Below are 14,854 nucleotides of genomic sequence, written 5' to 3' on the forward strand. Positions count from 1 at the left end.
TAATTTTTGGGAGCATCTGGGGAAGTATATTACATATATACATTAAGCCAGGAGTCACCACGCAAGTGTTTTTATTGGCAGTAGGGCTGAACGTACAAAAACTTCTCAGAGCTGGATGGGACGAGGCAGTCACAAGTATAGATGATGACCAGGAGTGAGGAAACGTGTATGACTCAAAAGAAATCCACATCATCTGGAGCATCCAGGTCACGGTATTCCACAATGGCCCGTGGGTCTCCACGGACCATCCTGTGAGATTAGAAAGAGGTAAGAGGGGGTGAGATTTGAGGGTCCCTGAAACGGAGTTTGAAGAGGGCCAAGAAAACTTAGACATCTTAGCCCAGTCTCACCTGTTCCGGGGTTTCCCAGGATAACCTCCCTGGCCTCGGAAGGCATCATAGTTCCCTCGGCCAGCACCATAGGGAGCATGGGGATATGGAGGCCCTCCTGTGGGCACTGCAGGGCGAACAGCACCAGCTATGAAAAAGATCAGTGTTGAGTTGAAAAACTGTGACCTCAACTACATCCTAGCTAAGTTTTCTTTCTCCCAGCCCCAGTCCAGGTCCTTTCAACTCCCTCTTACACTTACCTCCATAGCCCAAGATGGGGGGCCGGGGCTGACCATAGGGCATCAGGCCCTGGGGAGTCTGGTGTGGGTAGGGGAGTCCCGGGGTCAGACCTGGGGGGAGTACAATACAGACAGGGACATGAATTACTGCGGGGGGGGGGGGGGGGCCGGGCAGTGGCGGGAGATGGACAGCTGGCTTTTTAGTAATATGGCCTGCGAGTGAGGTAGAAACTTCACAGGATACAACAAGTTAAAGAGAACCAGGAGGGGCTTCCGTGGTGGTGCAGTGGCTAAGAATCCGCCTGCCAATGCAGGGGACACGGGTTTGAGCCCTGGTCCTGGAAGATCCCACATGCCTCGGAGCAACTAAGCCCGTGCGCCACAACTACTGAGTCTGCGCTCTACAGAGCTCGCAAGCCACAACTACTGAAGCCCACGTGCCTAGAGCCCATGCTCCACAACAAAAGAAGCCACTGCAATGAATGAGAAGCCCACGCACCGCAACAAAGAGTAGTCCCCGCTCGCCGCAACTAGAGAAAGCCCGCGCACAGCGACGAAGACCCAACGCAGCCAAAAATAAATAAATAAATAAAACCAGGAGTCTTTGAACAGTCAAGGGAGAGGGAATGGGGCAGACCCTCATGGATCGTATCTTACTCTGGGCAGGGCCAGGTGGCTGAGCTGGCTTTATCTCAGGCAGAGCTGGTCGCTTGGCATCAGTGAGAAAGTTGTTAAAAAATGCAACCTCCTTCTTTACTTCCTCAATTTTCTCTGCATGCTTGTTGAAGATATGTTTGCGTACAAACTCAGGGCCCTGGGTGAATAGAGGAGGGGGTGAGAACTGAGTCAGCAATGAGGGTTCCCTAGCTCCCCAGACCCAACCTGCAAGGACACTCCACCTCCCCTCTGTCTCATCCCAATGAGCAGTTCCTCCCCAGGCGCTGAGGAGGCTTCCCGGCTGAACCCTCTCCTCCCACAGTCCTAACACACAAATGTCTAACATCCCAGACCTTGAATTTCTTGCCACTGAGAGGGCACAGCCACTTATCCTTGCCCAGTTCCTGGGTGTTGGAGGTCACAAACTTTTCCACTTCCTGCTCAGGGTCTTTGCGACCCATCTTCTGGGCCTCTTCCTCTGAAAGAGATTCCCGCACACTCAGCAGCGGAGTCAGCTTCTCCTCAAATGTCTTCTGCCATTCTAGCACTGTGGTTTTGGAACAGACGGAGAGCAGGTTGGAGAAGGGAGCCCGGAGGCGGGGATCAGAGGAGAGGGTGGCAGAGCATTGCTACCAGAGCAGAACTAAGGCCAGAGGCAGCTGGGAGAGAGGGAAACCAGGAGTGGGAAAGCTGGGAGGTCACCTTCTCCGTGACTGATGCGGTTGGGCGGCATGGGCCCCCGAACATGGATGATGCCACAGCGGTTGGGCATCTCATCCTCATTGGGGTACTCGCACGTGTTATAATAATCCAGGGAATGCACGATGCGCAAATAAAGGAGGAGTTTGTCCAAAACCTAAGAGAAATGAGAAGCTGAGAGTTCCCCATACACTTGCCCCTTTACCGCCCCGAGCCAGGCTCTCCCACGCCCCACACACCCTGCACCCACTGGCACCTTGATCAGCTTCTCATCCCGCTCCACGTTGATCTCTGCAGGGTTCCCTTCCTTAGGAGGCTCCTCAGGAGGGGCCCCCCCACTGCTCCCCAGCAGCTCCTCCTCCTCAGCGCTCACTTCCTCAATCAGGTAGTCAGTGATATTCTTCAAGATGGGGTTCTGCGAGGGCAGACTCTGGTAGGGTGAGAGAGGTAGAGCAGACAAAACTCCTCAGGGTAGCCTAGGAACCTTCTCATTTGAAAAGGCAATGTGGGGCAGAAAGGAGTTCAGGGCTCGGCTGGGCTGTTACATTTGCCTCATTATTTGTCTTAATTTGTGTACGTGTTCTGCCCTAGCCGATAAGTAATCACTAATACCAATCTGTTTTGATGGAAGCTGGAGATGCTGCTCAGGAGGAGAGGGGCAAATACGGGGGTGGGTACAAGGGGGTCAGTGCTACAGACCAGGTAAGGCCAGAGGCGCCCACAGCAGATGAGGGGGAACCAGCGGCTTTTTAACAAGTTCCACGAGGAGTCACTAACCGCTGGCAGAGGCGGCGTCCCAGGCTCAGAGGCCCAGAGCTGGGTCCTGTCATCCAGCGTGTGGATCAGCTTGGCCGCCAGCTTGATGTCGTTGCGCACTATCTGCTTGTGCTGGGTGATGCCGTTGATGTTGCGGACACGACGGGTCAGGTCTCTGTTCACACCAGGGCTCAGCTCACACTCCCGGAGCTGGAGGGAACAGAAGGCTCACCAACACTTGCCAAGGAAGAGCCACTCAAAGACTGGCCCGACCGAGCACGCTAGCGATCAGACTGAGCTCCCTAAGGACAGGGACCGGGGTATCTTGTTCACAGGAACAGTCTCAGAGCCAAACCGAGAGACAACTGCATACAATTCACGTGAGCAGACTAAATGGATGAAATAAGGAGCAGATGGATGAAGCCTCAATGAACGAAGGGATCAGAGACTGTGTGGAGCAGGGGGAGCCCCGCCTTCTCTCCCTCAACAGCCCCACTCCCAGACTCACTCGGATATTCTGCAGGTTCCAACAGATCTCTTTAATGTTAACGCTGCGGTCAAAGGTCACCCAGCCACGACGGAAAAACCTAAACAAGAAAATGTCAGCATAATCCTGGGATGGACGTGATGTTGGCCACCAATCTCCCCTGCACCTTTCCCCCGAGGTATCCAGGGTCACACCTCCCTCCAGTCCTTACCTCCTCTCGGGCTGGGGCTCCGATAACGCCACGCGCATGAAGCCGGGGTATCTTTTACAAAGCTGGAAAAGCAGAAACAGAAGCCCCACTTGTGATTCAAGGATTCACTTCTTCCTCCAATCCCCATGTCCTCAGAACCCTGGGGAACTGCCTTTTCATCCTTCCTTGGACTAGGAAGAAACAATTAAGGGCTTAAGAATAACAGCACTTGAAAGCAAACCATGCAACCAGGGCCAGCCTCTCTGAAGGGCGTGGGCCCATGGGAAGGGGGCCTCCCCATCAGAGAAACAGAGATGTAGGTCAGAAGCAGTGCCAGGTTATCTTCTCGCTGTCGCCCCCACCCGAAGGAATGGAGCCTGGGTGTCACCCCTGCCCCCAGTACCATTCTTCCCACTCACAGAAATGATCTCAGCCCGGGAGATGTTGGGCGCGATGTTGCGCATGAAGAGAGAACAAGTCTTATGCAGCGGTCGGGGTTTACATTCCAGCCCAGGAGCGTCCTTAGGCTTCTCCCTCTCTTCTTCCTTGGGCTTCTCCTTTTCCTTGAGTGCTTCCTCTATGCAGGAAGTGGTGGGAGTTGGTGAAAATTTATTGTCAATCGAGGAGGGGAGGATAGAGAAGCTGTCAAACCTCCCCGCATCAGTCCCTCCCAAAAGGCCACCCTCCCATCAATTTCACAAACCTCTCACCTCCCCCCGCCACACCGGTCAGTATGAAGAGACTGGACTAGAAACAAAGAGAATAAAACCTACCAGCCTCCTCCTTCTCCTCCTCGGCCTGGCCACTCTCCGACTCCGACTCCGACTCGGACACACTGCCTTCGTCAAAGCTGTCATCACCACTATGCTTCCTATTCCGCTTCTTGCTGCTCTGTAAGAGCCACAGCAAGGGGAGATGAGTCAGGTACCAGGACCCAGCCCTGACACCGACCCTGCGCAAAGGAGAGCCTACCTTTTTGGCTTCTTTCTCAGAGTCTTCTTTCTTCTCTTCCTTGTCCCCATCACCCTCGGATTTCTTGGTTTTGTCATCACTAGAACTGTCGTTTTCGGCCTACAGGTAGAGACAAATCACCAGGGATGCTGGTCTCCCCTTCAGCCTTTGTCAGAGGGCCCCGCCCACCCTCCACAGCTGAGCCCACAAGTTCGCCTCTCCCCCACCGGAGACACGACCCCTGAGGCAGCCCCATTCTCCTGCCCAGGCGGCACAGGCAGCACCCAGAAGCCCCGGCACTCAGACCTGTTTGCCATCCTCTTTCTTGTCATCCTTCTCATTGGTCTTGCGTTCTCCATCGCCCGGGCCTGGTCCAACCCGGCCTTCCTCTTTCTTGCTGGGCTCCCCAGGCTTCCCTGCCTGTTCCTCCTCCTCCTCCTGCTCCAGGATGCGTAGGTCATTCTCTGTACCTCCTTCCATCTTAATCACAGCTACCAACAAAGGGAGCAGAGGTCACCATCCAAGGGCCCTGGCCTTCAGCCTCTGGCTCTCTGTCCATCTATTTCCATTTTCAACCAAGACCTTGGTGACCAGACAATCCCACCCCTCCCAATCCACCCACCTGCATCCAGCATCTTGACAATGGCATCAGCTTTGTCTATGTCCAGCAGAAGATTATCAAACCAGCCGCTCTCCATGAGGGACAGGAATACCCTCAGTCGGTTTTGCAGGGCCCCCCGGGCCTCCTGCCGACGCTTCCCCACCTCATCTGGGTGGTACTTAGACCGAAACCTGGGAAGGAAGTGGGGAGGGAAGAGGCCAAACAGTCACTGGAGGCCAGAGCCAGGACATGGGGAGGGGCCCAGGAAAATCAGGGGAAAGCCCCCATCCTCTCAAACCCACAAAAGATCATAAAAGCAGAGATGAGGGGAGAGGGTTGCACTAGAACCACCCAATCCCCCCAAAAGGAACCAGAGGTTATGCTCTGAGAAGATCTAGGGAAGAGCCAGGAACTAAGAGCTCTGGATCTGGAAAGAGCATGACTACAGGGGGAGCCAGGGCTGGAGGCAGACTGACTGCCCTGAGTATCTGGGAAACACGAATTTTAAAAAGTGTAGTTTCCCAAAGCTTCCCAGAGGAACTCTAAGGAAATAGTAGGCCCCAAAGAACCTCCCTCTCCTTGCCAACCCCAAACTAGAGTCATTAAAAGGATTGCTCCCACCAGCTCCCTCCATCCCTTGGTGGAAGACAGGGAAACCTGAAATCACCAGAAAGGAAAAGCCAAAAAAGGCAGGATACCTTTCTCCCCCCTTGGGAAGATAAGCAGATGGTGAAGGGACAGGGAAAGAGCAAAGGGAGAAACTGAAGTGCCCTTATAACCTCAGGTACTGCCCACAGGGATCGAGAGAGGACAGGGTGGGGCGTTAGGATAGATCATGAAAAAGGAAACACTTAAATTAGGACCCTGGGCAGGGGGGCAGGAGTGGGGGGGAGGGACAGAAGAAATCAGGCTATGCAAAAAAGAAAGGAGAAAGTGAGAGAAAGTCCCAGAAGTCAAAAACAAAAAGGAAAACTAAAGACCAAACAGACTAGGGGGAGGAAAAAAAACAGGAGAAAGAAGCGTTAGGCAGGAGCAAGAACAAGGACGGAGAAAGAAGGAAAGGTTCACGAGAGAGTGAGACAAAGACACAGATTAGGAAGAAAGAGGAGACGGTGACAGAACAGAACCACGAGTTGAGCGTAAGAGGAAAGGAAAGCCGCAGGCGTCACCTCCAGGATCTTTACCTTGGCCGCTTGGTCAAACAGAGCTCAAGATTTAACTAGCCGCGCCCAGGGCCCATGCTGGCTGGTGGGCCACCGGCTGGCTCCTGGCTGGGGCGCCCGGCCCGGATGCCCCACCCCCGCGGGACTCCGCGGAGGCGGCCCTGACTGACTAGCTGCCTGAGCAATCACATTCAGCTAAACCGCTGCATTGTGCACAGCAGTGCCCTGCCTGTCTGCCTGGCCGGGGCAGCGCCGTCAGCCCAGGGGCTCATGTATGGGCTGGGTATGGTGGGGGTGGAGGTGGGTTTGCTCCGAGCTCCGTCGATGAGCGGGTGTAGTTCCCAGTTCTGGCTCTTTTCAAGGAGGAGGAGCAGAAAGAGGATGAGGAGGAGGAGGAGCAGGAAGGGGGGAAAAGATGGTTGATTAAAATTAAAACATCCACAAAAGGAAAAAAATTAAAATTCTTTTTCTGTCAAACGACACTGAGATCTTTGCTTTTCTTGTCTGGATTCACTCGTTGCTTTTGGGAGGATGCCATGGCCAAACAGGGTCCCGGCGATCAGGGATGACAGTGACCCAGTATCAGCGAGTGGGAAGCAGTCTGCTGCCCCAAGGGAACAGGTGGCTCTGGCCAGCTGCCTGGAGGCGTCTCACTCACTGAGGACAGTGGGGAAGGGAGATGGCGTGGGGGCCGTGGTGGACGTGGAAGTGAGGAGGAGAACCCATCAGCCAGTGCTGTGACGCTTCCCATCCCCCACCCCCAGGAAGTTCTGGATTGGGGAAAATGGGAAGAGGACAGGGCTGCAGGCTCCGCTGGCGGGGCCAGGGGAAACATGCCAGGGAAAAGACAGCAGGAGAGGAGGGGCACTCACCACTCCTCATCTTTATGAGCCAGGAAGAAATCCTGCATCTGCTGCCTCCGGAAATCCAGCTTGTAGTCGTTATAGCGCTTAACTGCCTCTGTCTCATCCACAGAGTCATCCAAAGACAGGAGAAACTCCTTGAAGGTCTTCATCACAGGTGGCGGCACACCCAAGTCGATCTCTGCTATGCTGCCCAGCCTGAGGGGGGGCCCGGTCAGGAAGTCTTGGTTGTGGGGGAAGAGGGTGGGGGGATGGCGGGCCGAGGTAGCCAGCTGCCCCCTTCCTTCGCCCACCAGGAACATGACCCCAGGCGCCAGCTGCGGCCACCCCCACGGGCACGCCAGTGTGCCTGACCCACTTCTCCTGGCTCCAGCCGTGGTCTTCAGCAGCCCCAATCCATCCCCCAGGCCTACCGACTCCCTTCTCCCAAGAACCCCAGAACCGCAGGTCTTTACCTGGCCTGGATAGGCAGAACATGGTGCTGCATGATGTGGACGTCTGGATGAACCCAGGGCTGAGGGGGGCCATAAGCTGGGCCCCCACCCCCCCCAGCATAGGGCATCTCATAGCCACTGTGGTATGGGTCAGAGCTGTGCTCATCCCTGAGGGTGGGGGACACAAAAGTCAGACAGAGAAGGCCATCATGTCTCCTGAGCGCAAAGGCAGATGGGACAGAGGGAGGGGCACACCTGCCATGTGGTCTCTCACCCAAGGGTTTAGAGGAACCAAAAAAGATGGGTTTATGGGAACTTTGAGAAAAGGAAATGACCAAGAAAGTTCTCAGCAGAAGTGAGGGAAGACAGCTGAGGCCCAGGTAGAACCGAGGCTGAGAAGAGAAGACAGAGAAACCGTGGCCATCTCACCAGTCTCGCCTCATGCGCTTCTGCGGGGGGCTGAGCTCGTGTCGGGGAGGAGAGAAGCGCTCTCGCCGATTCCTGTCATAGTCGCGATATTCACCCCGACTGCGGCGCTCCCGGCCACGGTCCCACTCTCTGGAGATAAGAACAAGTAGCAGTAAGTAAGACACAGTTGGATATCCCAAGATCACACTCTTGGACAGGCCCTTCCCATCATATTTGAGACACGAGACTAAAAGCCTGAAATTATAAAACTTCCCTCTAAGAGGACAAAACTCTTGTCTACTTCCATCACTTCAGCCATTTCCCACAAACTGATGGCCTGCCAACTCCTCCAGCCTGGCCTTTTTCCTGAGCTTCAGACCAACATCAACAACCCCTCCTAGACGGCCACTATCACCTCAAAATCAACATGTCAGAATCGAGCCTATTATTTCTATCACTATGGGCCCAAACTTGCTTCCCCTCTCCTGTTTCCCACTCTCAGTTGCACCAACATTATCGCCAGGTATCCAGTTATCAAGTGTCACCCTCACCACTAATTTGTTACTGGCTTGTTAATCCTCTGCCTCAAATGAAAGCTGTCCTTTTCCGTGCCATCCCCACAAACTCTGCCCTAGTCCACGTGCCCTGGTCCTGGCCATTTCTCCTTTAAGTGCAGCCTTGGTTTGTCTTCCCTACCTCTGGTCTCTCCCTTTCCTCCACTCCAAGGTCAAAGTGATCTTTCTCAAACACAAATCCAATCATGCCATGCCCTTGCTTAAATGCCAGTACAAAATACTATTCAAAACCTTCCCTGGCTTCCCTGGTGGCACAGTGGTTAAGAATATGCCTGCCAATGCAGGGGACAGGGGTTTGAGCCCTGGTCCAGGAAGATCCCACATGCCATGGAGCAACTAAGGCCATGTCTCACAACTACTGAGCCTGTGTTCTAGAGCCCACGAGCCACAACTACTGAAGCCCGTGTGCCTAGAGACCGTGCTCCGCAACAAGAGAAGCCACCGCAATGAGAAGCCTGCGCAACGCAATGAAGAGTAGCCCCCGCTCGCCACAACTAGAGAAGCCCACATGTAGCAACAAAGACCCAACGCAGCCAAAAATAAATAAATAAATAAATAAAATTTATTAAAAAAAAAAAACCTTGGTTCCTGGCTGTCATTCCAGGTTCTCTACCCGTTACCAGCCAACCCCATCTCCATCGAACAGAATAAAAAAGAAAATCCTCTGCTATAACCCAGTGGTTTTCAAACTGTTCAGTCTTGGGACCCCCTTTACACTCTTAAAAATTACTGAAGATTGAAGAGCTTTTGCTTATGTGCATGAGAGCTCTCAATACTTAACTGTATTCATAATTAGAACAGAAAAAAAACCTAATAATTTTGAAGTTATATAATAACATAAACTACCCATTTATACATTTTTATAAAAAATGGCTATTTTACAAAAAAATTTAGTGAGAAAAGTTGCATCGTTATTTCATTTACAAATCTGTTCAAGGTCTGGCTTAATAGAGGCAGCTGGATTCTCATAGTATATACTTCTCCATTCAACCTATTATGATACGCTGTTTGGTTGAAAAATAAGAAGATCTGGCCTCACAGTGATATGTAGTTGGAAAAGGGAACACTTTAATAACCTTTTCAGATAGCTGGGGATATTCTTTGCTTTTGATACTACCCAAAACTTGGCAAGAGATAGCTGCTTAAAGGCTAGCTGCAATGTTGAATCTGAAACTAAATCAATGAACATTTTGTACTCTATATTAAAATTCATTATTCTACCTTGCTCTTTGAAAAGATCTTCACACATCTCATTACACGGTATCAAAATATCATAATCTTTAGTATCACTCCCTATCTCACCAGAAAAGTCTTTAAAGTAATAGGAAGCTGTCAAGCTGACACTGGTAGATACAAGTTTTCCAAAATTTTAGTTTACACTGGGAAGTTCCACTTCCTCACTGGCAACAAAGCTGACAATTTTCCTTAAAGTAACAAGTTCTCTTAACTTTTTTCAAAATGTCTACCAAATACCCAGATATGAATAAGCACTGTTTGATAGCCTTTCATTCAGGTAACAAACCTGAAGCGGGGCGGGGGGGGGGATGAGGACTGTTAGTTCAGCTCACAACTCAATCCCACAAATGCTCCTCCTCAAGGTAACCACCACACTACATGCAGAAGTGCTTTATGCATCCTTCCTATCATCACATGTATTGAAAACCATAGTCAGCCTTCCCTGGTGGCGCAGTGGTTAAGAACCCGCCTGCCAATGCAGGGGACACGGGTTCAAGCCCTGGTCCAGGAAGATCCCACATGTCGCGGAGCAGCTAAGCCCGTGCGCCACAACTACTGAGCCTGCGCTCTACAGCCCTCGTGTCACAACTACTGAGCCCACACACCACAACTACTGAAGCCTGCGTGCCTTGAGCCCGTGCTCCGCAACGAGAAGCCACCACAATTAGAAGCACGCGCACTGCAACGAAGAGTAGCCCCCGCTCTCCGCAACCTGAGAAAGCCCACATGCAGCAGCGAAGACCCAATGCAGCCAAAACTAAATTAATTAACTTAAAAAAAAAACAACATGTAGTCAAGAATCCAATTTAATAAAGTTTAAAATTCTTATTGCTTCATTAATGACATGAAGTGAAACTTTTTTTTAACTGTCTGGTGCCACTGCCTTGATTTGTGCTAAGGCACCAGCAGTTTTACCCCCCACTGCTATAGTACCAAATGCCAGTACAGTGAAACAACAATACTGTCTATCTTAATATTACTATGAAAATAGTTGTAAGCTAACAACAAATGCTGGAGAGGGTGTGGAGAAAAGGGGACCCTCCTACACTGTTGGTGGGAAGGTAAGTTGGCGCAGCCACTATGGAAACAGTATGGAGAGTCCTCAAAAAACTAAAAATAGTTGCCATGTGATGCAGCAATCCCACTCCTGGGCATGTATCTGGACAAAACTATAATTCAAAAAGATACACGCACTCCTATGTTCACAGCAGCACTATCCACAATAGCCAAGACGTGGAAACCACTTAAATGTCCACCAACAAATGAATGAATAAACAAGATGTGGTAAATATATGCAATGGAATACTACTTAGCCATAAAAAAGAATGAGATAATGCCATTTGTAACAACATGGATGAACCTAGAGATTATCATACTAAGTCAAGTAAGTCAGAAAGAGAAAGATAAATACCATATGATATCACTTATACGTGGAATCTAAACTATGACACAAATGAACTGTTATAAAACAGAAACAGACTCATAGAGAAGAGACTTGTGGTTGCCGGGTGGGGGGCGGGGAGGGGAGGAATGCGGTGGGAGTTTGGCTTAGCAGATGCAAACTATTTTCTATAGAATGGATAAACAACAAGGTCCTACTGTATAGCACAGGGAACTATATTCACCATTCTGCAATACACCATAATGAAAAAGAATTTTTAAAAAATAATAAAAATTAAAAAGAAAATAAAAAATAGTTGTAAGCTTAGGGGCTTCCCTGGTGGCGCAGTGGTTAAGAATCCGCCTGCCAATGCAGGGGACACGGGTTCGAGCCCTGGTCCGGGAAGATCCCACATGCTGCAGAGCGACTAAGTCCGTGCTCCACAACTACTGAGCCTGCGCTCTAGAGCCCGCAAGCCATAACTACTGAGCCCGTGAGCCACAACTACTGAAGCCCGCACGCCTAGAGCCCGTGCTCCGCAACAAGAGAAGCCACCACAACGAGAAGCCTGCGCACCGCAACCAAGAATAGCCCCCGCTCGCCGCAACTAGAGAAAGCCTGTGTGCAGCAACAAAGACCCAATGCAGCCAAAAATAAATAAAATAAATTAAAAAAAAAATAGTTGTAAGCTCAAAGACCTCTTAGGGATTTTGAGAACCACTACTCTAAAAAAACTAGAACATGTGCTTTTTTCTGTGCACAACATTATGCCCCCAACTCCAAGGTGCACACTCCACCTGTGTCTGAGGAATCCCCACTCATCTTTCCAAGCCTTGCTAGGTGTCCCTTTCGTGTCGCTCTCCCCTACAACACCTCCACCACTTGTCCCCTCCCTCAGATCTGTTCCCTCAACATTTCACATCTTCATCATGACCTCTCATATATACTCATTTGCAAAATACACCCAAGGCCATTTTGCCCCACACTCCAAGCCCCAGACTGTAAACTCCTTAAGGGCAATAACTATACCTTAGCCAGCTTCAGAATTAAGAACACCTTTTGTTGTCATCTGACATTCTTAGAAGATACTAAACAAAACAAAGTGCCACATAAAGTCTCCACAGTGAAGAGATATACTGACTGAACGATTTACTGAACTCACTTTTCAAAACAACACTGAATGAATAAATGCTATTGCAATAAGCCACCTCAAACTTTTTCCCTGATAACCTGTTTCCAAATCAAGCCTGCGCCATCAGCTCACCGATTAGATATTTATGATGTCCCTTAGATAAAAGTCTTCCACAGTTCCTTTAAATATCAGCTGTTTCTCTTTTTTTTAATAAATTTATTTATTTAATTTTTGGGTCTTTGTGGCTACGCGTAGGCTTTCTTTAGTTGCACTGCGCAGGCTTCTCATTACGGTGGCTTCTCTTGTTGCGTAGCACGGGCTCTAGGTGCTCGGGCTTCAGTAGTTGCGGCACGCGGGCTCAGTAGTTGTGGCTCGCGGCCTCCAGAGCGCAGGCTCAGTAGTTGTGGTGCATGGGCTTAGTTGCTCCTCGGCATGTGGGATCTTCCCGGACCAGGGCTCGAACCCGTGTACCTTACACTGGCAGGCGGATTCCCAACCACTGTGCCACCAGGGAAGCCCCTATCAGCTGTTTCTTAACAGAAACACCTCAACTATAATTAACTCAAGAACATCCCAAAAAGCTAATCACTAGCTGAGTCAAACCTAATCAATTAACCCAACCATCACTATTCAAAGAACTCTTTCAGTTTTTAGGTTAGACTATTACAAGAAATTTACATATCCTGTTAGGGTACTTGTCTGACAACCTCTCCAGTCAAGTCAATTCTGTAATACTACTTTTTTTGAATCAACATTTTTGGGGTATAATTTACAAACAATAACACACACAAAAACACTGGTTTTTCATACTTAAACTCTTACCTCTATTGCTTTGATCTGCTGGACATTTCAAAAATCAAGCCACAGCTAGCTCCTTGGCCAAGAGCAAATAGGCTGAACCACATGAAACGGTCAAGTATGAGCGATTTCATATGGTTCGCTCTAATAAAACCTTAAGGGAAATGCAACGAGACTTGAATGCAAGAGAATAAGACGGGGGACAAAATTAAGAAAAAACAGTGTCTTACCGATCATTCCAATCATCCCCTCGACGTCTTTCATCTCTTTCCCGGGAACGGTCATAGTCGCTGCGCTCTCTTCTAAACTTGTCCCTGCGCCTTCGATCATACTCGTCATCACTGTCACCCATGGCGCGGAAAGAAGGGGCCTGGAGCCCGGACAGGAATAATCGGGGTGTTGAACAATGACGACAGGAGCAAAGGATTCCCCCCCACCCCTTGAAGCAGCACGCCCGCCTCCCTCCGCAAAGGCCAACCTTCCGCTGTCCCCGCCAGCCTAAGCCCTCGGCCCCGGGAGCTGTAGGGATCCGACTCTCCACTCTCCCCCAGGGGCCTCCACGCCCACCTCCCCGCCCACCCGCAGGCCCCTGTCCCAGCTGCCGGCCACAGCCCGGCTCTCCAGGCCCCTCCCCTCCCCCACCAGGGAGCGGCGGTGGCCGTTCGTCTCGCGCTCAGGCCAGCAGATTCTCCCGGTGACCTGGGCCCGCCCCTTGCCTCGGGCGCGCGACGGGGATTGCGAGTGTGAGAGGGAGACACGGGGCTCTCAGCGACGGGGCCGAGTAGACGCGAACAAAGTGGGACAGCAGAAGATGGGCGGTCGGCTCGCGCCGCCCGAGCTGCGCCTGCGTCACCCGCAGAACGGCGCCTCTGCTCACAAACTACAACCCGCCGTGCCTGATCTGGAACCAACTCAAAGAAGCAAAGGCGGGGAGCACCGGGGACTGATGGGAAGGGGCGGGGAGCCGGAAGTCTCGCGCTCTTTCCAGGACGAGAACTGCGGGCGAGAGGAACTACGGGAGCGGAGCGGGACCAAGCGTAGCTTCGGGAGGGAGATAGAACCCTCAGGGCGTGAGGGGAAGTTTCCTCCCGCCGAGGTCGAAGGTCGCGCTTTCCCGGATGTGCCCGGGGTCTGAAACAGTTCGCGTCCAGCCGCTTTCTCCCCAGCTTTGATCACGGAGCCTCCGGACCTCATCGGGGGTGGTTCCCCCTTCTTCTTGCGCAGGGCACGGGTTTGGGGAGTGAGGGCGTTTAGCGGATACGGCAACCATTTTAAAGCATTTTCTACCATTTTGTGGTCCCATCAGAGAACCAGCCTTTGTTGGTGCCTCAGCACGTGCTACCTGCAAAATCCATTGTTCCTGCTCTTCTTCCAGAAAGGCACCCCATCTATAAGCAAAAGTGGCAAACCCCAACCAGTACTTTGATGAGATCGGTTATAGGTTTAGGGCCTGACCACCAAGCAGGATCTGGGTTGCCCCAGATTAAATGCACCCCCCCCCCCGCCTTGTTCAGTGAGTTGAGTGTGAAGACTTGTTTAGAATAGGAAATGCTGCCTCCCTTGCACATGCTGCAGCCCTGCTCCCAGCGCTGAGAGGAGGGGTGTCTTTACAGAAACTACATTGAAAAGAGTGTACAGTGGAGTTGCAAAAGAAACTGGCCCAGGACTAAGAAGACCCTTCTGAACTTGCTTCTGCCATTTGGGAGCGATCGATGTAAGCTGAAGAAGTCACTTTTTGTTTTCTGGGGGTTTTTTTTGGCCGTGCTGCTCAGCATGAGGGAATCTTAGTTCCCAGACCAGGGATCAAAACTGTGCCCCCTGCAGTGGAAGCTCAGCTTCCTAACCACTGGACCACCAGGGAAGTCCCAGGAAGTCACTTCTTAGCCAAAAACGCAGGCAGTCACAACAACCGTGCTTGTGTTGTTCTGCTGTGAGAATCAGATAAGAAAACAGAC

At 51.3% G+C, this 14,854-nt stretch overlaps 1 protein-coding gene across 3 annotated transcripts; it reads right to left on the minus strand.

The window, feature by feature from the left end:
- Window positions 1–45: 45 nt before the first annotated feature.
- Window positions 46–13,794, minus strand: SRRT (serrate, RNA effector molecule). Of its 3 annotated transcripts, none has more exons than XM_060032305.1 (20): window positions 13,616–13,794; window positions 13,130–13,269; window positions 7,799–7,927; window positions 7,391–7,537; window positions 6,945–7,133; window positions 4,931–5,100; window positions 4,615–4,799; window positions 4,330–4,428; window positions 4,131–4,248; window positions 3,777–3,934; window positions 3,379–3,440; window positions 3,189–3,267; window positions 2,702–2,890; window positions 2,181–2,354; window positions 1,928–2,081; window positions 1,579–1,772; window positions 1,226–1,382; window positions 590–679; window positions 351–477; window positions 46–249 (listed from the first exon to the last, which is right to left on the minus strand). In XM_060032305.1, exons 2-20 carry the CDS (start codon window positions 13,249–13,251, stop codon window positions 174–176), a joined length of 2,619 nt encoding a protein of 872 aa, XP_059888288.1. In that variant the 5' UTR covers window positions 13,252–13,269; window positions 13,616–13,794; the 3' UTR covers window positions 46–173. The 3 variants fall into 3 exon arrangements, with proteins under 3 accessions (XP_059888288.1, XP_059888287.1, XP_059888289.1); XM_060032304.1 differs by having other exon boundaries at window positions 47–249; window positions 590–691; XM_060032306.1 differs by lacking the exons at window positions 13,130–13,269; window positions 13,616–13,794 and adding an exon at window positions 12,924–12,941 and having other exon boundaries at window positions 48–249; window positions 590–691.
- Between the last annotated feature and the right edge of the window lie 1,060 nt (window positions 13,795–14,854).

Source organism: Delphinus delphis, chromosome 15 (genome assembly GCF_949987515.2).
Source record: "Delphinus delphis chromosome 15, mDelDel1.2, whole genome shotgun sequence".
Taxonomy (NCBI): Eukaryota; Metazoa; Chordata; class Mammalia; order Artiodactyla; family Delphinidae; genus Delphinus; species Delphinus delphis.